Source organism: Anomaloglossus baeobatrachus, chromosome 3 (genome assembly GCF_048569485.1).
Source record: "Anomaloglossus baeobatrachus isolate aAnoBae1 chromosome 3, aAnoBae1.hap1, whole genome shotgun sequence".
In the NCBI taxonomy this organism is placed as follows: domain Eukaryota; kingdom Metazoa; phylum Chordata; class Amphibia; order Anura; family Aromobatidae; genus Anomaloglossus; species Anomaloglossus baeobatrachus.
This window is the reverse complement of record NC_134355.1, coordinates 491,012,945-491,037,303: the sequence shown is the minus strand read 5'-3', so window position 1 is coordinate 491,037,303 and position 24,359 is coordinate 491,012,945. Positions and strand designations below refer to the sequence as shown.

The 24,359-nt window shown below is 47.6% G+C and overlaps 1 protein-coding gene across 3 annotated transcripts in view; it reads right to left on the bottom strand.

Moving 5' to 3' along the window:
- GOLIM4 (golgi integral membrane protein 4) overlaps positions 1 to 24,359 on the bottom strand; it is a 200,489-nt gene that overhangs the window by 25,438 nt on the left and 150,692 nt on the right. For all 3 annotated transcript variants that reach the window (XM_075340652.1, XM_075340653.1, XM_075340654.1), the window contains 3 exons: positions 5,964 to 6,119; positions 5,441 to 5,509; positions 4,654 to 4,728 (listed from right to left, as the gene is read on the bottom strand). In XM_075340652.1, coding sequence (XP_075196767.1) covers positions 4,654 to 4,728; positions 5,441 to 5,509; positions 5,964 to 6,119 — 300 coding nt within the window. The remainder of the gene's footprint in view (positions 1 to 4,653; positions 4,729 to 5,440; positions 5,510 to 5,963; positions 6,120 to 24,359) is intronic.

The window sequence follows — 24,359 nt, the reverse complement described above, 5'->3', positions numbered from 1 at the left end:
AAAAAAAATCACAAGCTCTGAACAGGTCACAAACACTGTTCAATCCAACATCCAAAAATGAAAGTAGTATGATACAACTGGAAACCTACCAAGACATGGTTGTCCACCAAAATGGACATCCCAACCTAATTATAGAAACTGCCAAAAAGCCGATAGTCTCTCTGGAGAAGCTACAGAGATCTACAGCTCAGGTAGGAGAATCTGTCCACAGAATAACTATTGGGGCTTATTCACATGAGTACGTAACGGACATGTGGGCTATCCTGTGTTATACTATACTATAATTTTTTTCTGATGCTGACAATTCACGAATACTTGCTACTTTGTGTTGGTATGTCATATACAATCCCAATATAATACATTTAAGTTTGTGGTTGTAACGTGAAAAAAACATGTAGAAAACGTCTAGCAGTATGAATACTTTTGCAAGGCACTGAAAGAAGTTTGATATCCAGCTCACCATTAGTAATACATAGAGGCGGTTAACCTGGGCAGTGCAAGGACCAAGTTTGGTAGTCCAGGTCCAAGCAGGAAAGGGGTAATAAATCCAGCATCAACGTACTTGGGTGTAGTTATAGATAAAAATCCAATTTATTATAAAATGATTAAAAACATAAAATGGAGAATTAAAAAAAATGAGGGGGATCAAAGTCCCAATATATTCAATTACACGTTCCGAACAGGTTTCTTAGTCATAAGACTCAAATGAGCATGTGCTGTCTAAGTCTCCCAGAGCACATGGGTACTATCAGCCAATAAAGAACGATGACCCAGGGCCCCGACAAGCATGGCTCTAATGCGAGTAATGGGTGATACTGAAATCGCAGTGCTGCTTTGCGACATCCCATCTAATGATTTTCTATGTTGGCGCATTGCGTCTTCAATAGAGTCACAAACATTTCCAGATTAATTGGATTTCCAGTTGTACGCCCCAAGACAACTACTTTGCCAGAGATTTCAATGTAAGTTGTATGTTGTTTGTGACAATTGGATTTTTATTTTACAGCAAAATCTAAGCGCTACACAGTCGCGAGACACCAAGCTGCAGACATGTTTTTGCTGCGCTACTTTTGTGAGAATTTTTGTTGCGCTGTAGACGCAGCCATATATAGTCACACTAAACCATATGCTGGTTTCTTCAGACGCCTAGCGCTTGCCATTAGGGGTATAACTAAAATACACAACACTGAATATGTGCATGATGATTGACCAAAACATTTTTTTTCTTATTTTATCCATCCTCTCACCCCCCAAAAATGTTACAGATAAAAAAATAAAATGGAAAGTTGACGATTATTACAATGGTATAAAAGTCCAGAAATGCTAAATCTGCTGGAACAGTATAAAGCCATATTTCTCATAGTGGACACATGAATGGCAGGATTAGCAGCTCAGGCTTTGTGGATTTTTAACAGGAGGCCTGAGGACACAGAACGCTCCATCTGCTCTCTGACTAAAAGCATATCAAGGTAAAATCATATCTTTCCGACCCATGAGTATATCATCCATTATATGCCATCTATATTCAATGGATTCTGTCCCAGAAACACAGGGAAAGTGACTTCTGATGTAGATATCTTATCTCATGCCCTCTCCCTTACTTTCCGACAGTAAAAGCGATACTAAAGGAATATAATGTGAGCATAAAGCAGCCCCAGATTGTTCCTTCTAGGGTGATAATGTGACTTCAGCAGACTCCTGCTCACTGAAATAACGGCCATGTGCGACATCTGCAAAGTAAAAAGCCTAAGGAAGTCATGCGCTAACTATGGCAGAGCGGGCTCTCCCGGGAGCGCGGAGGAATCTGCCGTGCAATGTTCTGCTCACTGGGTGGTAAAACTAACACATTTTAGAACAAGTTACTTCACATTTAAGGAACACTAACGCTAAATCTGACATTTTTTTCTGGTCATTTTTTGTACCAGTGTATATGCTTTCTTAATTTAAGTACATCCATGTAAACCTAGAAGATGAAATTGTGCAGATTTCAGATTTTTGGTCATCTAGTTGCCAACCAGGTTGAACGCTGGGCACGCACACGCAAGCGCACACGCACACAATGAATGCAGGATGAAATCGGGCTCAGTTGACTCTTTGAAGACAGATATTTTGTATGGATGGACAGAATCCTCCTCTTCCTCTTTGGTTGTGATCACCTTATTCCTGATTATTGAGTTGTATTTTGCATCCTGATCACATGCTGCAATCATGGTAACGACAGATAAAGGTGTACAACTGTCCAGTCAGATGTCTGGCAGATCTTAAGCAGATAAATTGGCTATTTACACACAATTGGTATTATTGTATGTTCACAAGTAGCGTCTTTGCAGCGTTTTTGTGTGTGCATTTTCTCGGGTGGACACAAGGCAGCCTATTATAGCAGCAGCAGAATTTCTAAAACCTCATTCACATGGAGCGTTTTTTGAGCTGTGGTGCCTTTTTTTTACCATAACATTTTAATTGCAGTGGTTTTCATTTATACGGAAAAAAAACAAACACAGCAAAAAAGACATAATAAATGTGTGTATTGCATCTAGTATTTTTCCTGCCAACACTCAAGTTTTTGGTGTGAAAAATATGCTGCAAATACTCATTGTGTAAACTTACCCTTACTGTATAATAACTGGTCTTTTGTCACATATGGACACAGTAATGGCACACACATCTTGTTCACAGATTTTGTGTCTTTCATGTAGTCATATTGCCACCGGTGGGTTTCCCCAGTCAAGCAGCTGTAAGCAACTTTACACCACCAAGCACAATACCAAGCATCAGATAGAACAGTGCCACTGCTGGAAGTGGAAACATGTTCCGTGGAGTGATGAATCTTGCTTCTTAGGCTGCTTTCACACCTCCGGTTTCTGCAATGCGGCACACTCCGGCACTTTGCAGGAAAATCGCAACCGTTTTTTTTTGCTGCCGGTTGCGTTTCTTCTGCATAGACTTTAATTAGTGCCGTATTGTGCCGCATGGCCTTGCGTTCCGTCCGGTTTTTGCCGCATGCGGCAGATTTAGCCGAAGCGGCGGCCGGATGGAACGTTGCCTGGCACGTTTTTTCGTGCGGCAAAACAAAAAAAGCATCGCGCCACATTCGGCCGATGCGGCGCATTTTTCAATGCATGCCTATGGCGGCCGGATGCGGAGCGATGCGGCAATAACCGCATCCGGCCGCCGCATGTGGTTTTTGCCACTGCGCATACTCAGTAGCATGCCGCAAGCGGCAAAAACCGGACTGGCCGCAAAGGAAAAACTTATGCAAAGGATGCGGTGTGTTCACCGCATCCGTTGCATAGCTTGCACAGCCGGATTGAGCCGCAGAGCTCAAGCCGGATGTGTGAAAGCAGCCTTAGGCAGTCTGACAAACAATTTTGGGTTTTGGAAATGCCAGAACATTACCGGCCTGACTGCATTGTGCTAACTGTATAGTTGGGGGGATAACGCTAAAGGGATGTTTTTCAGGATTTTGTCTGAGACTCCCAAATTTAAGTAAAGGGAAATCTTAATGCTTCAAAATATCAAGACATTTTGGACAATTATGTTATTGTAACTTTGCTGAAACAGTTTTGGAAGGACCTTTATATTCAAGTCCTTATTAAAGGCTTGGTTGGGTGAGGGTGTTAACCATCTTACACTTTTGGGATGATCTAGAAGGGAGATTGTTAGCCCTCTCATCCAACATCAGTGTCTGACTCCACAAATGCTATTCTGGATGCATGGGCAAAAAAATCCCACAGACACCCAAAAATTGTAGAAAACCTTCCCAGAAAAGTGGAAACTTTTTTAGCTTGAAAGCAACAACAAAGTGCTTATTAAATTCTATGGATTGATTAGAAGAGGTCACTAAACCACCGATAGGTGAAATGTTAAGGAGTCTCGATACCTTTGTCCACAGAGTGCATCTGTACATGTAGAAGCACAATTATTTTACAGCCTAGGGTGAAACTGAAAGCTACAAGTGTGTTACTAGGAATAGGTGGAGAATAGTAAGCTAGAAGAGGCAAACGTGTAGATAAGGGACAGAGCAGACTGCGTGACTGCAGATTCTTGGCTAAGGTACTATTAATGCCTTTTTATGCTGCCAAGAGGAGGAGGGTGACAGTTTTGATTCATTTTGGACACTATTGTGACAGAACACAGAAAATAATGTGGATTGAATTAAACAGATGATCAATGAACCCATACACTACTTTCTCATCTATGTAAATCCGGTATTGTGTTCATAGCAGCACACAGTAATGCTCAATAGTGAAATCATAAGAAATGGCATATAGAAGTTTCAACTTTTCGCATAAAAAACCCCAAACAAACAAGAAATAAAACAATAAATGGTAAAAAAAACAAACAAAAATATTTATCCTCTTCTTTTACCCTGTAGATCAAGAGCTGGGGATCAATCCTGTGACTGCTGCAGCCAATCAGTGGCCTCAGAGGTCACATGTTGTACTACTGTCATCATAGCTCCCAGAGCTGGTGGTGTGGGCAGTAGAACAGCATGTGACTGCTGTGGCTACATTAGTTTGTCGTGGACACACAATGACTATAGTAAACAAAGAATGGGAGACCCACCAAGTGTCAGTGTTTGGCTTTTTCGTTGACATTTGCAGCCATTTACAATAAAGTAATAGCTGGATATCCCTTTTTCTTCCTACTCACATTTTCTTCATTTTCCCCATAAGGTTCTTCTGCGTTCTGTTCTCTTTTTCGTTCCTCTGTTAGATCTTCCTGGACCTTAAGACCAACATACGAGACTGATTATAACATGCAACCAACACAGACCACCACCTAAGATATCCTTCACAGGAAACAATGAGATCATAAAATGGCACATGTGTCTGGAACACAAGAATATCTGTGGAATCAGAGAGGAACTTCAGTCCCCTAAGCAATCAATAGCTTGTTCCTAGAAAACTAAAACAATTTCTGTCTATGAATTCGGGTGCAGGCCTTGGGCTTATGTATACATCGGTTTGTCATTCACTCAACTCCAAAACCATATGCTAAGATCACATACGCAATAAGGGAAACACTTAGGGGTTATAAATCATGGGTCAGATTTCCTACAGAAGCTTGTGTAGATTTCCATTCACCTAAGACTGGCTTCGCTCCATGCACATGCTGTAGAAACAACTGTATTAATGTATGGCATGAATTGGTCAGAAATCTGCAGAATGTGAATATACCCTAAGTCAGTGATGGACGCTCCTAGCCCAAAAAACTATGATAGAGCAGTAGAAAACGCTGTAACAGATCATAAAACTACCTGATGGCGAGCTCTTCTACAAAAGTGCAATCAAGACTAATGCAATGCGTACACTTCCCTTGCACCAGTTTTGATAGATTTCTCCTATTTTTCTTATTTAGCTCCCCTCAGCCCCTATGTCTCCTAGAATGACAGTTTTGTTACTTATAGTCTAGGTATGATATATGGCATGACACATACCTCCTCTTCTCCTTCTTCTTGATATTGTTCATCAACATTATCCTCTTGCTGGTCAGGATTTCCCGCCATCTTCAATAACAACAGAATGTCATTAAACCACATGACAATATGTGCTTTATATAGAATTACAGCCTGCAGCAATATCGTAGACGGCAGCTCAGTAGAAATAGTGCTAACGGGAATTTGCCGTGCACTGATGTATGCTTCCTTTTTCCTACGTGTTTGTATCTTCTGAACTGTGTATCAGAAATATTACTGCAATGAAAAGAATTTCAGAGGAACCAGAGAATGGCATTACAATAATTAGTATCTCGTGGTAAAAAGGAAAAAATAAAAATAAAACTTGCTAACAGTTTTCCTTGCTAGTGAAGGGTAAAACGTGTGTTTTCTATGACGATTTAGAAGGAAAGCAAAAGTGTGTGTTATCAGTGTGCGAATTGTCGGAGGTTACTGTCTTGTGGAGTTCTTCTGCCTCCAAGTGACTTTGTGAGGCACTTCCTTCAGAAATTGTAAAATATCTTACCACTAAATGTTCTTGTTTCTCTGCTTGGTCTGGCTGCTGTCGCTGCTCCTCATTCTCATCTGGTAAGTTCTCATCCCGCTCTTGTTCTGCCTCCTCAAATTCATCTTCGCCTTGGTTATTGGGATCGTCTGCAGGGTTCACATCCTCTGCAGCAGCCTGGCATACAAGCAGAAATCATGGTAGAACCACATTTCTTACATTAAGTAATTTACTTTGTCTCCTGTTTGAAATCCATCAACTTTATGGTGTACTAGACTCCTATATTACCTTCTTATTTTTCTCATTCTCCAGCGGCAGTGTGGGTTTTTCCCCCAACCACTGGCGTGTTGCCTTAAATTTAAGCTCCTTGTCCCTAGCATTATACTCAACCTCCGGCGTTTTCATCCTTTTTCAGTGCCACTCCAATCCCATAGCACCATCTTTTATCTGACTGGCCCGGATTCAGAAGTTACAACACAAGATCCCAATGTATCTGTATGAGAGCCAGACTGATGCTCTCGTAGACTTTGTGTCCTCTAGTGTTTTCCATGAAACACTGGAGCTACCGGCCGATCACAAATCACAGGAGCCTCACAAGTGCGACAGTGATGGAAGGTGAAGATGCCGGAGGGTGAGTGTAAGACCAGAGGTAGGGGACTTTGATTTAAAGCACCCCTCCAAATATGAAATTAAAAAAACAACAGCGGGAGTAGTGCTTTAAATAACATTAGTGCACAATAAGGCTGTGTGCGCACGTGTGCTTTTTTTCATGCTTTTACGCTGTGTTTTGCACCACAGCGTAAAAGCATGCGTCCTGCGTCCCCAGCACAATTAATGAAGATTGTGCAAATTCCATCCGCACGTTGCGTTTTAGAATGCAGCGATTTGCATGCTGAAATATTTTGCCAAAACGCTGCGTTCTAAAAAGCAAAATGTCACTTCTGTTTTGCTCTCCGGATGCTTTTCCCGCTCTATGGCAGAGCAAGCATCCAGAACGCATGAATTCCGCATGCACAATGCTTTTCGGCTGCGTTTTGAAAGGTACATGCAGTGACTAAAACGCTGCGGAATAGAACGTAGACGTGCGCACATACCCGAAGAATTCAGAGCTTCATTGAAACCGATCATTGGTTGTTTTAACTGCCTGTTTTGGCAATCTGACGACACTTAGGGTAAGTTCACACAGTGCGATTTTCGCGGCGTTTTTGTGCTAAAAACTGCATGACTTTGCTTCCCCAGCAAAGTCTATGAGTTTTCATTTTTGCTGTACCCACACAACTTTTTTTTAAGCTGCTTTTTTGAGCTTAAAAAAAAAAAAAAATATGGACATGTCAACTCTTTCCTGCGTTTTCCCCCATGCAATGCATTGGAAAAACGCAGAAAAACGCAGAGATCAAAAACACAGCAAAACGCAGCCAAAAATGCACCAAATCGCGGTAAAAATGCATGCGTTTTTTGCCATGTTTTTGTGCCGCGGGTGCGTTTGTGCGTTTTTAGCGGCCAAAAACGCAGCGTCAAAAAAATGCAGCGTATGCACATAGCCATACGATGCGTTGTAATAGATGGTCCTTTGCACACATACTGTCATTGTACTTGGCAGCACATTTCCTGATTAGACAAGACACTGTGCTGCAGAGAATGATGTTTGTTTGTTTTTGATTTAACTCCACCTAAGAAATGTGTGTCTTTCTTGTTTGTCAGTCAGTCAGATTGGCAGTCTATTTACACTGCATGATTATCAGGAACAGGCATAAAAGTACCCTAAAACGGCTGGTCTAGCGCCTTCTCTCATGTGCTGCGAGTCAGTGCAGAGAGGAAAACATTGCAAATATACATTTTAAAGACTTCTGGGAAATGCTTAGGAGCAGAGAAGTGTTGGTGGCCAGGTCTCAAATCCAGCAGACATTTTCCAAAACAAGAATATCAAGGTTAATCCTCCTTATGGTATTTACAGAAAATACAACAAGTGACTAATCGCTGTGTCCTCTTCCGCTTCCGAGAACGGGGCTCTGATGAGTAAGCACACCTCTGTTCTATCTGTAAAGGTACCGTCACACATAACGAGATCGCTAGCGAGATCGCTGCTGAGTCACGGTTTTGGTGACACAACAGCGATCCAGTTAGCGATCTCGTTATGTGTGACACCTACCAGCGATCAGGCCCCTGCTGTGAGATCTCTAGTCCTTGCAGAATGGTCCAGGCCATTTTCTTCAAAGGCGATGTCCTGCTGGGCAGGACACATCGCTGTGTTTGACACTGTGTGACAAGATCACAGTGACTGCCGAGATCTTTATACAGGTCCGTACTGCGACCTGTATCGTTCCTGCATCGCTGGTAAGATCTGACTGTGACATCTCACCAGCGACCTCCCAGCGACTTACCTGCGATCCCTATCAGGTCGCATCGTTTTCGGGATCGCTGGTAAGTCGTTGTGTGTGACTGGGCCTTAAGAGCTATGGAGATAGCCCCAGGGTATAAATAGAAGGGAAGTGAGCATGTGGGCTGTGTGAAGACACAGAAGTTCTAACTCAAAACCTTAATAATAAAGGGAATTTTGTTTACTTACCGTAAATTCCTTTTCTTCTAGCTCCTATTGGGAGACCCAGACAATTGGGGTGTATAGCTTCTGCCTCTGGAGGCCACACAAAGTATTACACTTTTAAAAAAGTGTAACCCCTCCCCTCTGCCTATACACCCTCCCGTGGATCACGGGCTCCTCAGTTTTGGTGCAAAAGCAGGAAGGAGAAAACTTATAAATTGGTCTAGGGTAAATTCAATCTGAAGGATGTTCGGAGAACTGAAGACCATGAACCAAAATAACAAATCAACATCAACAACATGTGTACACAAAAGAACAACCAGCCCGAAGGGCACAGGGGTGGGTGCTGGGTCTCCCAATAGGAGCTAGAAGAAAAGGAATTTACGGTAAGTAAACAAAATTCCCTTTTTCTTTGTCGCTCCATTGGGAGACCCAGACAATTGGGACGTCCAAGAGCAGTCCCTGGGTGGGTAAAAAAACAATACCTCAATAGAAAGAGCCTAAAACGGCCCCCTCTTACAGGTGGGCAACCGCCGCCTGGAGAACTAGCCTACCTAGACTGGCGTCTGCCGAAGCATAGGTATGCACTCGATAGTGCTTCGTGAAAGTGTGCAGACTAGACCACGTAGCTGCCTGACACACCTGCTGAGTCGTCGCCCGGTGCCGCAATGCCCAGGACGCACCTACGGCTCTGGTAGAATGGGCTTTCAACCCTGAAGGGAGCGGAAGCCCAGAAGTACGGTAGGCCTCGAGAATCGGTTCCTTGATCCACCGAGCCAAGGTTGACTTGGAGGCCTGAGAGCCCTTGCGCTGGCCAGCGACAAGGACAAAGAGCGCGTCTGAACGGCGCAGGGGCGCCGTGCGAGACACGTAGAGCCGGAGTGCTCTCACTAGATCCAAAAAGTGCAAATCCTTTTCACACTGGTGAATTGGATTAGGGCAAAAGGAAGGCAAGGAGATATCCTGATTTAGATGAAAAGGGGATACCACCTTAGGGAGAAATTCCGGGACAGGACGCAGAACCACCTTATCCTGGTGAAAAACCAGGAAGGGAGCTTTGCATGACAGCGCTGCAAGCTCAGACACTCTCCGAATTGATGTGACTGCCACCAGGAAGGCCACCTTCTGGGAAAGACGGGAGAGAGAGACATCCCGCAGCGGCTCAAAAGGCGGCTTTTGAAGAGCCGTCAGGACCCTGTTAAGATCCCAAGGTTCCAACGGACGTTTGTAAGGTGGAACCATGTGGCAAACCCCCTGCAGGAACGTGCGGACCTGCGGAAGCCTGGCTAGACGCTTTTGAAAAAACACGGAGAGCGTCGAAACTTGGCCCTTGAGAGAGCCGAGGGACAAACCCTTGTCCATTCCAGATTGTAGAAATGAAAGGAATGTGGGTAAGGCAAACGGCCATGGAGGAAAACCGTTATCAGAGCACCAGGATAAGAAGATTTGCCAAGACCTGTAATAGATCTTGGCGGACGTTGGCTTCCTGGCTTGTCTCATGGTGGCAATGACATCCTGAGATAACCCTGAAGACGCTAGGAGCCAGGACTCAATGGCCACACAGTCAGGTTGAGGGCCACAGAATTCAGATGGAAAAACGGGCCTTGTGACAGCAAGTCTGGGCGGTCTGCAAGTGCCCACGGTTGACCCACTGTGAGATGTCACAGATCCGGATACCACGACCGCCTCAGCCAGTCTGGAGCAACGAGAATGGCGCGACGGCATTCGGACCGGATCTTGCGTAGTACCCTGGGCAGCATCGCCAGAGAGGGAAACACGTATGGCAGTCGAAACTGCGACCAATCCTGGACCAAGGCGTCCGCTGCCAGAGCTCTGTGATCCTGAGACCGAGCCATGAAGGCCGGGACCTCCTTGTTGTGTCGTGACGCCATGAGGTCGACGTCCGGCGTACCCCAGCGGCGACAGATCTCTCGAAAAACGTCTGGGTGAAGAGACCATTCCCCCGCGTCCATGCCCTGACGACTGAGAAAATCTGCTTCCCAGTTTTCTACTCCCGGGATGTGAACTGCGGAGATGGTGGAGCCTGTGTCTTCCACCCACTGCAGAATTCGGCGGACTTCCTGGAAGGCTTGACGACTGCGAGTGCCGCCTTGGTGGTTGATGTACGCGACGGCAGTGGCGTTGTCCGACTGTATTCGGATCTGCCTGCCCTCCAGCCACAGATGGAAAGCCAATAGGGCTAGATATACTGCCCTTATCTCCAGGATATTGATCTGAAGGGACGATTCTATTGGATTCCAGGTCCCTTGAGCCCTGTGGTGGAGAAAAACCGCTCCCCAACCTGACAGGCTCGCGTCCGTGGTGACCACGGCCCAGGTTGGAGGTAGGAAGGATTTTCCCCGAGACAGAGATGTGGGTAGGAGCCACCACTGAAGTGATGTTTTGGTTGCAAGGGAAAGAGAGATGTTCTTGTCGAGGGAAGCCGAACTCTTGTCCCATTTGTGAAGAATGTCCCATTGGAGTGGCCGTAGATGGAATTGCGCGAACGGCACTGCTTCCATAGCTGCAACCATCTTCCCCAGGAAGTGCATGAGGCGCCTTAAGGGGTGTGACTGACTCCGAAGAAGTGATTGCACCCCCACTTGCAGAGAAAGCTGTTTGTCCCGCGGTAGCTTGACTAACGCTGGCTGGGTATGAAACTCCATCCTGAGGTAAGTCAGTGATTGGGTCGGCGTCAACTTGGATTTCGGGAAATTGATGATCCACCCGAACTGCTGGAGAGTCTCCAGAGTGACGGAAAGACTTCGTTGACAGGCCACCCGAGAAGGAGCCCTGACTAGGAGATCGTCCAAGTAGGGGATCACCGAGTGGCCCTGAGAGTGCAGGACCGCCACGACGGATGCCATGACTTTGGTGAAAACCCGTGGGGCTGTCGCCAGGCCGAAGGGCAATGCGACGAACTGGAGGTGTTCGTCCCCGATGGCGAAACGCAGGAAACGATGTTCGGGTGCGATCGGCACATGGAGATAAGCATCCTTGATGTCGATCGATGCTAGGAAGTCTCCTTGTGACATCGAAGCGATGACCGAGCGGAGGGATTCCATCCGAAATCGTCTGGTTCTCACATGTCTGTTGAGCAGCTTGAGGTCCAGAACGGGACGTAATGACCTGTCCTTTTTTGGCACCACGAACAAGTTGGAGTAAAAACCGCGACCACGTTCCTGAAGGGGAACGGGAATCACAACTCCATCTATCTTTAGAGCGTCCACTGCCTGAAAAAGTGCGTCGGCCTGCGCGGGGGGTGGGGAGGTTCTGAAGAAACGAGCCATAGGTTGAGAGCTGAACTCTATCCTGTAACCATGAGACAGAATGTATCTCACCCATCGGTCTTGAACATGTGGCCACCAGGCGTCGCCAAAGCGGGAGAGCCTGCCACCGACCGAGGATGTGGCTAGATGAGGCCGAGAGTCATAAGGAGGCCGTCTTGGAGGCAGTGCCTCCTGCGGCCTTTTGGGGGCGTGACTTGGACCGCCACGCATAAGAGTTCCTCTGGCCTTTCTCCGGCCGGTTGGTCGAAGAGGATTGGGACTTGGCCGAGGGACGAAAGGACCGAAACCTCAATTGGATTTTTCTCTGCTGAGGTCTCTTAGGTTTGGACTGGGGTAAGGAGGAGTCCTTTCCCGAGGATTCCTTAATAATCTCATCCAACCGTTCGCCAAACGGTCGCCAGAAAAAGGCAAACCAGTTAAGAACCTTTTGGAAGCAGAGTCTGCTTTCCATTCGCGCAGCCAAATGGCCCTGCGGACTGCCACGGAGATAGCGGATGCTACAGCCGGACGGCTAGCGGAGTCCAGGACGGCGTTCATGGCGTAGGACGAAAATGCTGATGCCTGAGAGGTCAAGGAAGAAACATGTGGAGCAGAATTCCGCGTGACAGCATTAATCTCAGTCAGACATGCCGAGATTGCTTGGAGAGCTCACACGGCCGCAAAGGCCGGGGCGAAAGACGCGCCCGTGGCCTCATAAATAGACTTCACCAAGAGCTCTATCTGTCTGTCAGTGGCATCCTTCAGGGATGAGCCATCGGCAACAGACACAACGGACCTAGCAGCCAATCTAGAGACTGGAGGATCCACCTTGGGAGAATGTGCCCAGCCCTTAACAACTTCAGGTGGAAAGGGATAACGCGTGTCAGTGAGCCGTTTAGCAAAGCGCTTATCCGGAACCGCTCTGGGCTTCTGGACAGCGTCCCTGAAGTTAGAGTGATCAAAAAACGTATTGCGCGTACGTTTGGGGAAACGGAATTGGTGTTTCTCCTGCTGAGAAGCCGACTCCTCTGCAGGAGGCGGCGGTGGTGTGAGATCCAACACCTGGTTGATGGACGAGATAAGATCATTTACTAAGGCGTCCCCCTCAGGGGTATCAAGGTTAAGGGCGAAGTCAGGGTCAGAGCCCTGAGCTCCCATGTCCGCCTCGTCGTCCTGAGAGTCCTCAAGCTGAGATCCAGAGCAGCGTGAGGAGGTCGGGGAAGAGTCCCAGCGAGGCCGCTTAGCCGGTCTGGGGCTGCGGTCTGGGCAGGAGTCCTCCGCCTGGGGCCTAGGGGCTATCCTGGGAGCGCGCTGCGGCGCGGACCGAGAAGGGCCTGGAGGAGACAGACTAACAGGGGCCGGGGCCTGTGCAGGGCCCGGTCTGGACTGCAAAGCTTCAAGGAGCTTAGATGACCATTTGTCCATAGACTGTGCAATGGACTGAGAAAGTGACAGAGTTTCTCAGCGAAAGAGGCCAACGACGGTGACTCTGTCCCTGCAGCCTGTTCAGTGGGAGCAGGGGGATCTACATGAGCCGAGGGGCCCACAAGTGCCCTAGGCTCCGGCTGAGCAAGCGTGTCAGGAGTCGAGCATTGATCACAGTGAGGGTAGGTGGATCCCGCAGGCAACATAGCCCCACAAGAGGTACAGGCCGCGAAAAAAATCTGTGCCTTAGTAGCTTTGCTCCTTGTGGACGACATGGTTGTCTCTTAGGAGAGTGACCACTGAGGGTATATAGGAAAAGGGTATACAGCCTTTCCGAACAGATATAGATATATTAGATATATCTATCTAATATATATATATATATATATATATATATATATATATATATATATATATATATATATATATATATATCTATCTATCTATCTATCTATCTATCTATCGATCCCGGCACCCTAGGGGGACCAGCACCGTGACCGGTGTGGCTTACCAACCGCTAACGAGCGGAGTGTGTCCTCCAGATTCCCTGTCGTGGATCCCCCGCAGCTGCAGAGCTTTGCTGCTGAGTAGCATCCACCGGCAGAATGCTAAAAATGGCTGCCGGAGCTCTCAGGGGGGGTGTGGAGCCGAGGGCGGCGCCAGCAAAGAGCGGGAATCTGGAGTCCTCACAGTGGTCAATGAGGGGGGGAGGGAAACATGCAGGATGCTCCAGCCCTCAAAGCCGACGTCATGTCGGCAATCCCGCCCTAAACCCTGACAGGCAGGCTCGGGGGCGGGATTTTTCGCGACTAGGTCGCGGCGAAGCCGGGGACTAAATTTAAGGCCGTGCCCGACAAGCAGGCACGGTCGGCGCGGAAGTCCGCCGAAAAGACAACGGACGGAACTACCGCGGCTTCCGGGGATAAGGTGCGACCCTCTCTGTACAGTCCCCACATGGGGACACAGAGTACCTTCCAGTTGCTGGGCCCGGTCCCTGGGGGTGAAGAAGCTCCGGTCCGGCAGGTTCCACCAGGGGCTGCGGATGGAGCACGGTCCCAGCTCATGGATGACCGCTTAGGATCCCACTTCTCCCAGAGCCGCATAAGGGATGGTGAAGGAGACGGCATGTGGCTCCAGCCTCCGTACCCGCAATGGGTACCTCAACCTTAACAACACCGCCGACATAGTAGGGTGAGAAGGGAACATGCCGGGGACCCCATCGGTGTCCTCTTTTCTTCCATCCGACATAACTATGTATGAGAATGCATGAGTGGATGTGTGCCTCCTTCCACACAAAGCATAAAACTGAGGAGCCCGTGATCCACGGGAGGGTATATAGGCAGAGGGGAGGGGTTACACTTTTTTTTAAAAGTGTAATACTTTGTGTGGCCTCCAGAGGCAGAAGCTATATACCCCAATTGTCTGGGTCTCCCAATGGAGCGACAAAGAAATAACACTAATTGGCTTTTATTATATAATGTGGTATGCCACGGAATGAAGGTCAAATAGCCCAATATCAAGACAAGTAAAAATACTTGTTTCTTAGCCTGTTCAGAATTTTTGGATCATCTATATAAATTTTTTTCAGTGGTTTATAAAATGTTATGCGGTCGCTGTGTAACAATTACAACAATGATTTCGGTAGTCAGATATTAAAAAAAAAAAATGCTTAAACTGTCCATTTTTTGTGTCCTAAATTGTATGCTTAATATATTAGTGACTACTAAATACGTAAGGCAGAAACTGTATGACTTGCATACGTATGCATGTACTTCTAAATAGGTCTACAGCGAGGAGCATATATGCAAAGCAGTCAACTAGCAGTAACCCCGTTCTCCACTTATGAATGTTTCCAACACACATCAATAGAAGGCAAAAAGCTCACAAATCTATTGTGCTAATAGGCTGAATAATCTTCATACAATGAACCTGAAGCTTAAAGGGACTGTATTGTCTAATTTTTTTTTTTTTATTTTTTTTTGTAGGCCAAATCAGCTAACAATATTATTCTAATAGTCTAATAACTATTTTCTTAATGTAATTCAACTTTTAAATATGTGAAATAAAACTTTTATATAAAAAATACTTATAATTGCCAGTAGGGGGAGCATCTTCCTGTGTACACATCAAAAAGCTATAGTAATCCTTAGTAGAATTACGATAGCTGCAAATTTGGGCAGTCACTAGATGACATGCCTATTCTCCTCCCCTTTTGGGTGTTACACTGCACCCAAAAGGGGAGGAGGTGTATTTCATAGTAATGTGTCGCCATTTTCTGGGTGACTGTATATGAATTATACAGCTCCACCCGGAAGTAGAGTTGAAACACATTTATACATACATACACATATATATACACATATATATATATATATATATATATATATATATATATATATATATATTATATATATATACACATATATATATATACACACACACACATATATATATATATATACACACACATACATACACACACTGCGGTCATCGGATCCTCCCGGTACCGCCACCGCTGCTTGAATCTCCCGTGCGGCCGCAGGCCCACTCCCGTGCGGGGGATGAAGCAGCTGCGAAATCAAAAGTGAACAGTAGAAAAAAAAAAAAAAAAAAGAAGTGGAAGGACATACTCACCTGTCTGCAGACTCCCGGTGCCATGCCTGCTCCCAGCTCCTCTTCCGGTACCGCTGCTCAGGCTGTGTGCTGGCTCCTAGGCTCGTCCGATGGATGCAGGACCTGCCGGAGGATCACCTGACGCATCAACTGATCGCAAGTCGCGCGGTGATGCTGGCTTTTTACCGCCCGGCTATTAGCTGATTCTGCCGTCAGGAGACTATCAGCTGATCACCGGCAGCTCCTGCAGCGATCGGACAGGAGCCAGCACGTAAGTGTGTAGGTTTTTATTTCACTGATGCATCAGCTGATTGTATAAAAGCCATTTATACAATCAGCTGCTGTGTCATGTGATTCCGGCCCGTGAACCTGACAACATCTGATCGATATGCCTTCCAGCAAACCGATCAGATGATATTGTACGGCGCGGGACCCTTGACCCAGGAATACTGCGGAGGGGGGTTCTTTATTTCAATAAAGATGGAGTCACTAATTGTGTTGTGTTTTATTTCTAATAAAAATATTTTTCTGTGTGTTGTGTTTTTTTTTATTTTATCTTTACTAGAAATTCATGGTGGCCATGTTTAATATTGGCGTGACACCATGAATTTCGGGCTTAGGGCCAGCTGATAATATACAGCTAGCCCTAACCCCATTATTACCCAGCAAGTCACCCGTCACCAGGGCTGTTGGAAGAGTTGGATACAGCGCCAGAAGATGGCGCTTCTATGAAAGCGCCATTTTCTGGGGTGGCTGTGGACTGCAATATGCAGCGGGGGCACTCTGCACTGCATATTCCAATCCCCAGCTGCCTAGTTGTACCTGGCTGGACTCAAAAATTGGGCAAAGCCCACGTCTTTTATTATTTTAATTATTTCATGAAAGTCATGAAAAAATGTAAAAAAAAAAGGGCTTCGCTATATTTTTGGTTCACAACCGGGTACAAATTGGCAGCTGGGGGTTGGGGGCAGCCCGTACCTGCCTGCTGTACCTGGCTAGCATACAAAAATATGGCGAAGCCCATGTCATTTTTTTGGGGGGGCAAAAAAACTCCTGCATACAGTCCTGGATGGAGGATGCTGAGGCTTATAGTTCTGCAGCTGCTGTCTGCTCTACTGCATACGCTATTGGATGAAGCATCCTGAGCCTTGTAGTTCTGCAACTGTCTAAATCCGCATAGTGCGCACAGCATTTTTTTTCCCATAGGTTTTGCTGGTGAATCACTGCAGAGATGTTATGAACGTTTTCTGCAGCGAAACATGCAGGAAATCCGCGGCAAAAAACGGCAAGTGCGCACAGAGCCTTAAACATATATACAGTGACTGTTACACATATATATACAGACTGCGGTTATCGCACCCACATATATACACTGACTGTTACACATACAGTATACGCTGTATGGCACTGTATGGTGGCTCAGTAGTTAGCACTGTATGGTGGTTCTGTATGGTGGCTCTGTAGTTGGCACTGTGCGGTGGCTCTGTAGTTGGCACTGTGCGGTGGCTCTGTAGTTGGCACTGTGCGGTGGCTCAGTAGTTGGCACTGTGCGGTGGCTCAGTAGTTGGCACTGTGCGGTGGCTCAGTAGTTGGCACTGTGCGGTGGCTCAGTAGTTGGCACTGTGCGGTGGCTCAGTAGTTGGCACTGTGCGGTGGCTCAGTAGTTGGCACTGTGCGGTGGCTCAGTAGTTGGCACTGTGCGGTGGCTCAGTAGTTGGCACTGTGCGGTGGCTCAGTAGTTGGCACTGTGCGGTGGCTCAGTAGTTGGCACTGTGCGGTGGCTCAGTAGTTGGCACTGTGCGGTGGCTCAGTAGTTGGCACTGTGCGGTGGCTCAGTAGTTGGCACTGTGCGGTGGCTCAGTAGTTGGCACTGTACGGTGGCTCAGTAGTTGGCACTGTACGGTGGCTCTGTACGGTGGCTCAGTAGTTGGCATTGTACGGTGGCTCAGTAGTTGGCACTGTACAGTGGCTCAGTAGTTGGCACTGTACCTGCCTGCTGTACCTGGCTAGCATACAAAAATATGGCGAAGCCCATGTCATTTTTTTTGGGGGGCAAAAAAACTCCTGCATACAGTCCTGGATGGAGGATGCTGAGGCTTATAGTTCTGCAGCTGCTGTCTGCTCTACTGCATACACTATTGGATGAAGCATCCTGAGACTTGTAGTTCTGCAACTGTCTAAATCCGCATAGTGCGCACAGCATTTTTTTCCCATAGGTTTTGCTGGTGAATCACTGCAGAGATGTTATGAACGTTTTCTGCAGCGAAACATGCAGGAAATCCGCGGCAAAAAACGGCAAGTGCGCACAGAGCCTTAAACATATATACAGTGACTGTTACACATATATATACAGACTGCGGTTATCGCACCCACATATATACACTGACTGTTACACATACAGTATACGCTGTATGGCACTGTATGGTGGCTCAGTAGTTAGCACTGTATGGTGGTTCTGTATGGTGGCTCTGTAGTTGGCACTGTGCGGTGGCTCAGTAGTTGGCACTGTACGGTGGCTCAGTAGTTGGCACTGTACGGTGGCTCAGTAGTTGGCACTGTACGGTGGCTCAGTAGTTGGCACTGTACGGTGGCACTGTACGGTGGCTCAGTAGTTGGCACTGTACGGTGGCTCAGTAGTTGGCACTGTACGGTGGCTCAGTAGTTGGCACTGTACGGTGGCTCAGTAGTTGGCACTGTACGGTGGCTCAGTAGTTGGCACTGTACGGTGGCTCAGTAGTTGGCACTGTACGGTGGCTCAGTAGTTGGCACTGTACGGTGGCTCAGTAGTTGGCACTGTACGGTGGCTCAGTAGTTGGCACTGTACGGTGGCTTAGTAGTTGGCTCTGTATGGTGGCTCAGTAGTTGGCTCTGTATGGTGGCTCAGTAGTTGGCTCTGTATGGTGGCTCAGTAGTTGGCTCTGTATGGTGGCTCAGTAGTTAGCACTGTACGGTGGCTCTGTAGTTGGCACTGTATGGTGGCTTAGTAGTTGGCACTGTATGGTGGCTCAGTAGTTGGCTCTGTATGGTGGCTCAGTAGTTGGCTCTGTATGGTGGCTCAGTAGTTGGCTCTGTATGGTGGCTCAGTAGTTAGCACTGTACGGTGGCTCAGTAGTTGGCACTGTATGGTGGCTTAGTAGTTGGCACTGTATGGTGGCTCAGTAGTTGGCTCTGTATGGTGGCTCAGTAGTTGGCTCTGTATGGTGGCTCAGTAGTTGGCTCTGTATGGTGGCTCAGTAGTTAGCACTGTACGGTGGCTCTGTAGTTGGCACTGTAACACACACACACACACGAACGTGGACAGGGATAGCGGAGGGAGGGGCTGTCATTATAGACGGTAACGGCAGGGGGCTGGTGAGAGCAGAGGGAGGACACACACACACTGGCGACCGCCAGAACGGGGCTGGGAACAGCGGAGGGAGGGGCTTTCATTACAGACGGTAACGGCAGGGGGTGGGGGCTGGTGAGAACAGAGGGAGGGGGTGTCATCGGTAACGGGGGCAGGGGAGGCAGCCAGGACTCACATCCCGGCGGTTGACAGGTGTAAAGTGGAGAAAAAAGCATGGCTTGAATCTCCACAAAAATGGTGCTTGCTTTCCTCCGTCTGCTGTGATCTGGACAGCCCAGGGGGCGCGTCCAGGTCACAGCATACGCCCACTGTAACGTTACACATCGGGTCGGATAGCGACCACTATTCTCTATGCACAGGGGCTGCCATAAAGGAGTGTGTAACTGTCGTTACACACACAGCAAATCCAACATGGCCCCCAGTGCATACAGTAAAATTAGAACAACATAAAAAGTAAATAAGCTATGATTTTCATTTTGTATTAAAAATACTTGATTTCAGAATCACTATTTTTAATAAAAAAATAAAAAAAAACAAAACACTATACAGTTCCTTTAAGGCCGCTTTACACGCTGTGACATCGCTAGCGTTTGCTAGCGATGTCGAGCGCGATAGCACCCGCCCCCGTCGTCCATGCGATATTTGGTGATCGCTGCCGTAGCGAACATTATCGCTAAGGCAGCGTCACACGCACATACCTTGTCAGCGATGTCGCTGTGACTGCTGAACAATTCCTCCCTCAAGGGGGAGGTGCATTCGGCGCCATAGCGATGTCACTGCTGCGTCACTAAGTGGCCGGCCAATAGCAGAGGAGGGGCGGAGATGAGCGGGACGTAAGATCCCGCCCAGCTCCTTCCTTCCGCATAGCCGGTGGACGCAGGTAAGGAGATGTTCGTCGCTCCTGCGGTGTCACACGTAGTGATTTGTGCTGCTGCAGGAACGAGGAACATCGCCGCTATTTACCTGACAACGATTTTTAGTAATTAAACGACCTCTCCAAAACAAACGTTTGTCTTTTTTTTTTTTTAGATTGTTTTAGGTCGCTCTAGCCTGTCACATGCTGCGTCGTCGCTAACGATGCCGGATGTGCGTTACAAACACCGTGACCCCGACGATATATCGTTAGCGATGTCGCAGCGTGTAAAGCACCCTTTAAAATGGAACCTGTCAGGTGCAATATACACCTAGAACCACGAGTAGTTCTGGGTGTATATTGCTAATGTCTGCCTAACCGTCCCTGTATACACTAACAGAGAACGGGATCTTTAGAAAAAGTATTTCTAAAGATCTATCATATGCTAGTGAGCGTGGGGATTAGTCCCAGGGGCATTAGATCCCCCAACCAGTCCGTCCTCTTAGCATGGTAGCACGCCCACAGGGGTGTACTAACAAGCTATTCAATACAGCGTCACCAGCAGTGACGGGCGTACCTATGATTGTTTTAATTGCGCTTCTGAATACCCGGCACTTCCAGTCAGGCGCTCTATGAAGCCAGGTGTACACGTCCCGGCTTCAGACAGGTCTACTACGAATTTTTGATGCCTTAGTGCACATTGGTGCTGGCTCTTTGTTGTTTCTTTGTTGAATTGGTCGGTGGTTGACCTCCACCTTGCTATGCACCCCAATTTGGGATGTATTCCATCTGTATAGATTTTGGCGTTTGGTGACTGTTCACATTGGGTCATCAGGCTTTGTCCACAGGCTATATATACTTCATGCAGCATTTGCTTGGACCTGTCCCGCCCACAGCCATGACTCAGTCATGGGTACGGGACTGCAATAGACCAGGTGAGTGCTGCTGAGAGCAGTTCTGCTATTTATATGTGAGGCCGCATGGCACATTTTATAAAAATATTTTAGTGTAGGACTGCTTCAAATGAGATTTGCCGTGACGTGGCGAAGCAGCTCAAGAAATTGCAATTTTTTGCCAAAAATCTCAAAAAAATTTTTATAATGCAGTTTGGAATATTTGATGCCTTAGTGCACATTGGTGCTGGCTCTTTGTTGTTTCTTTGTTGAATTGGTCGGTGGTTGACCTCCACCTTGCTATGCACCCCAATTTGGGATGTATTCCATCTGTATAGATTTTGGCGTTTGGTGACTGTTCACATTGGGTCATCAGGCTTTGTCCACAGGCTATATATACTTCATGCAGCATTTGCTTGGACCTGTCCCGCCCACAGCCATGACTCAGTCATGGGTACGGGACTGCAATAGACCAGGTGAGTGCTGCTGAGAGCAGTTCTGCTATTTATATGTGAGGCCGCATGGCACATTTTATAAAAATATTTTAGTGTAGGACTGCTTCAAATGAGATTTGCCGTGACGTGGCGAAGCAGCTCAAGAAATTGCAATTTTTTGCCAAAAATCTCAAAAAAAATTTTATAATGCAGTTTGGAATATTTGATGCCTTAGTGCACATTGGTGCTGGCTCTTTGTTGTTTCTTTGTTGAATTGGTCGGTGGTTGACCTCCACCTTGCTATGCACCCCAATTTGGGATGTATTCCATCTGTATAGATTTTGGCGTTTGGTGACTGTTCACATTGGGTCATCAGGCTTTGTCCACAGGCTATATATACTTCATGCAGCATTTGCTTGGACCTGTCCCGCCCACAGCCATGACTCAGTCATGGGTACGGGACTGCAATAGACCAGGTGAGTGCTGCTGAGAGCAGTTCTGCTATTTATATGTGAGGCCGCATGGCACATTTTATAAAAATATTTTAGTGTAGGACTGCTTCAAATGAGATTTGCCGTGACGTGGCGAAGCAGCTCAAGAAGAAGGGAATTTTGTTTACTTACCGTAAATTCCTTTTCTTCTAGCTCCAATTGGGAGACCCAGACAATTGGGTGTATAGCTATTGCCTCTGGAGGCCACACAAAGTATTACACTTAAAAGTGTAAGGCCCCTCCCCTTCTGGCTATACACCCCCAGTGGGATCACTGGCTCACCAGTTTTAGTGCCAAAGCAAGAAGGAGGAAAGCCAATAACTGGTTTAAAGACCAATTCAATCCGAGGAAACATCGGAGAACTGAACCATACCACATGAACAACATGTGTACCCGAAAAAACAGAAAAACCCCGAGAAAACAGGGCGGGTGCTGGGTCTCCCAATTGGAGCTAGAAGAAAAGGAATTTACGGTAAGTAAACAAAATTCCCTTCTTCTTTGTCGCTCCATTGGGAGACCCAGACAATTGGGATGTCCAAAAGCAATCCCTGGGTGGGTAAAAGAATACCTCATGATAGGGCCGTCAAACGGCCCTCTCCTACAGGTGGCCAACCGCCGCCTGAATGACTTATCTACCTAGGCTGGCGTCTGCCGAAGCGTAGGTATGCATCTGATAATGCTTGGTAAAAGTAAGTAGACTCGACCAGGTGGGTGCCTGACACACCTGCTGAGCCGTAGCCTGGTGCCGTAATGCCCAGGATGCACCCACGGCTCTGGTAGAATGGGCCTTCGGCCTTGAGAGAACCAGAAGCCCAGTAGAACTGTAGGTTTCAAGAATTGGTTCCTCGAGCCCCCGAGCAAGGGTGGATCTGGAAGCTTGCGACTGTTTACGCCGACCAGCGACAAGGACAAAGAGTGCATCCGGGTGGCGCAGGAGCGCCATGCGGGAAGTAGAACCTGAGTGCTCTCACCAGAACCAACAGATGCAAATCTTTCTGAAATTGATGGACTGGACGAGGACACAAAGAAGGTGAGGTGATATCCTGATTGATATGAAAATGGGATACCACCTTAGGGAGAGATTCCGGAACCGGACGCAGAACTACCCTGTCCTGGTGAAGGACCAGGAAGGGAGTTTGTATGAGAGCGTTGCTAGCTCGGAAACTCTCCTAAGAGACGAGACCGTTACTAGAAGGCCACTTCCCGTGAAAAACGGGAAGGGAGACATCCTTCAAAGGCTCGAAAGGCGGCATCTGGAGAGCAATTAGAACCTTGTTCAGATCTCAGGGCTCTAACGGCCGCTTGTACGGAGTGCTGAGAAGACAAACTCCCCGTAGGAACGTGCGTACCTGAGGAAGTCGTCGTTTCTGAAAAAATACAGATAGCGCTGAGACTTGTCCCTAAAGGGAACTGAGCGACAACCCATTTTCCTACCTAGATTGCAGGAAGGAAGGAAACATAGACGATGCAACCGGCCAGGGAGAAACACCCTGCGCCGAGCACCGAGATAAGAACATCTTCCACGTCCTGTGGTCAATCTTGGCGGACGTTGGTATGCTAGCCTGTCTCATGGTGGCAACCACGTCCTGAGGTAATCCTGACGACACTAGGTTCCAGGACTCAATGCCACACCATCCGGTTGAGGGCCGTAGAATTCAAATGGAAGAATGGCCCTTGAGACAGCCAGTCTGATTGGTCTGGTAGTGCCCCCGGTTAGCCTACCGTGAGGCACCACAGAACCGAGTACCACAACATCCTCGGCCAATTTGTAGCGACGAGGATGGCGCGGCCGCAGTCGGTCTTGATCTAGCGCAGTACTCTGGGCAACAATGCCAGAGGTGGCACCTAAGGTAGCTGGAACTGCGACCAATGCTGAACTAAGGCGTTTGCCGCCAGAGCTCGATGATTGTGAAACCGTGCCATGAAGCTGGCACATTGTTGTTGTGCCGTGACGCCATTAGATCGACGTCCGGCCTCTGTCAGCGGCGCCAGATCTCCTGAAACCCGTCCGGGTGAGGAGACCATACTCTTTCGGCCACACCTCAGCGACTTAGGAAGTCAGCTTCCTAGTTTCCACACTTGGGATGTGAATTGTGGATATGGTGGATGCCGTGTCTTCCACCCACATCAGAACCTGCCGGACTTCCTGGAAGGCTTGCCGGTTGCGCGTTCTTCCTTGGTGGTTGATGTATGCCACCGCTGTGGAGCTGTCCGACTGAAGTCGGATATGCTTGCTTTCCAGCCGCTGTTGGAAGGATTGTAGGGCAAGATACACTGCTCTGTGTTCAAGAACATTGATCTGAAGAGTGGACTCTTGCTGAGTCCACGTACCCTGAGCGCTGTAGTGGAGAAAAACTGCTCCCCACCCTGATAGACTCGCGTCTGTCGTAACTATCGCCCAGGACGGGGATAGGAAGGACCTTCTTTTTGACCAAGAGGTGAGAAGAAGCCACCACCGTAGAGATTCCTTGGCCGCCTGAGAAAGAACGACGACTCTGTTGAGGGACGTCGACTCCTCGTCCCATTGGCGGAGAATGTCCCATTGTAGTGGACG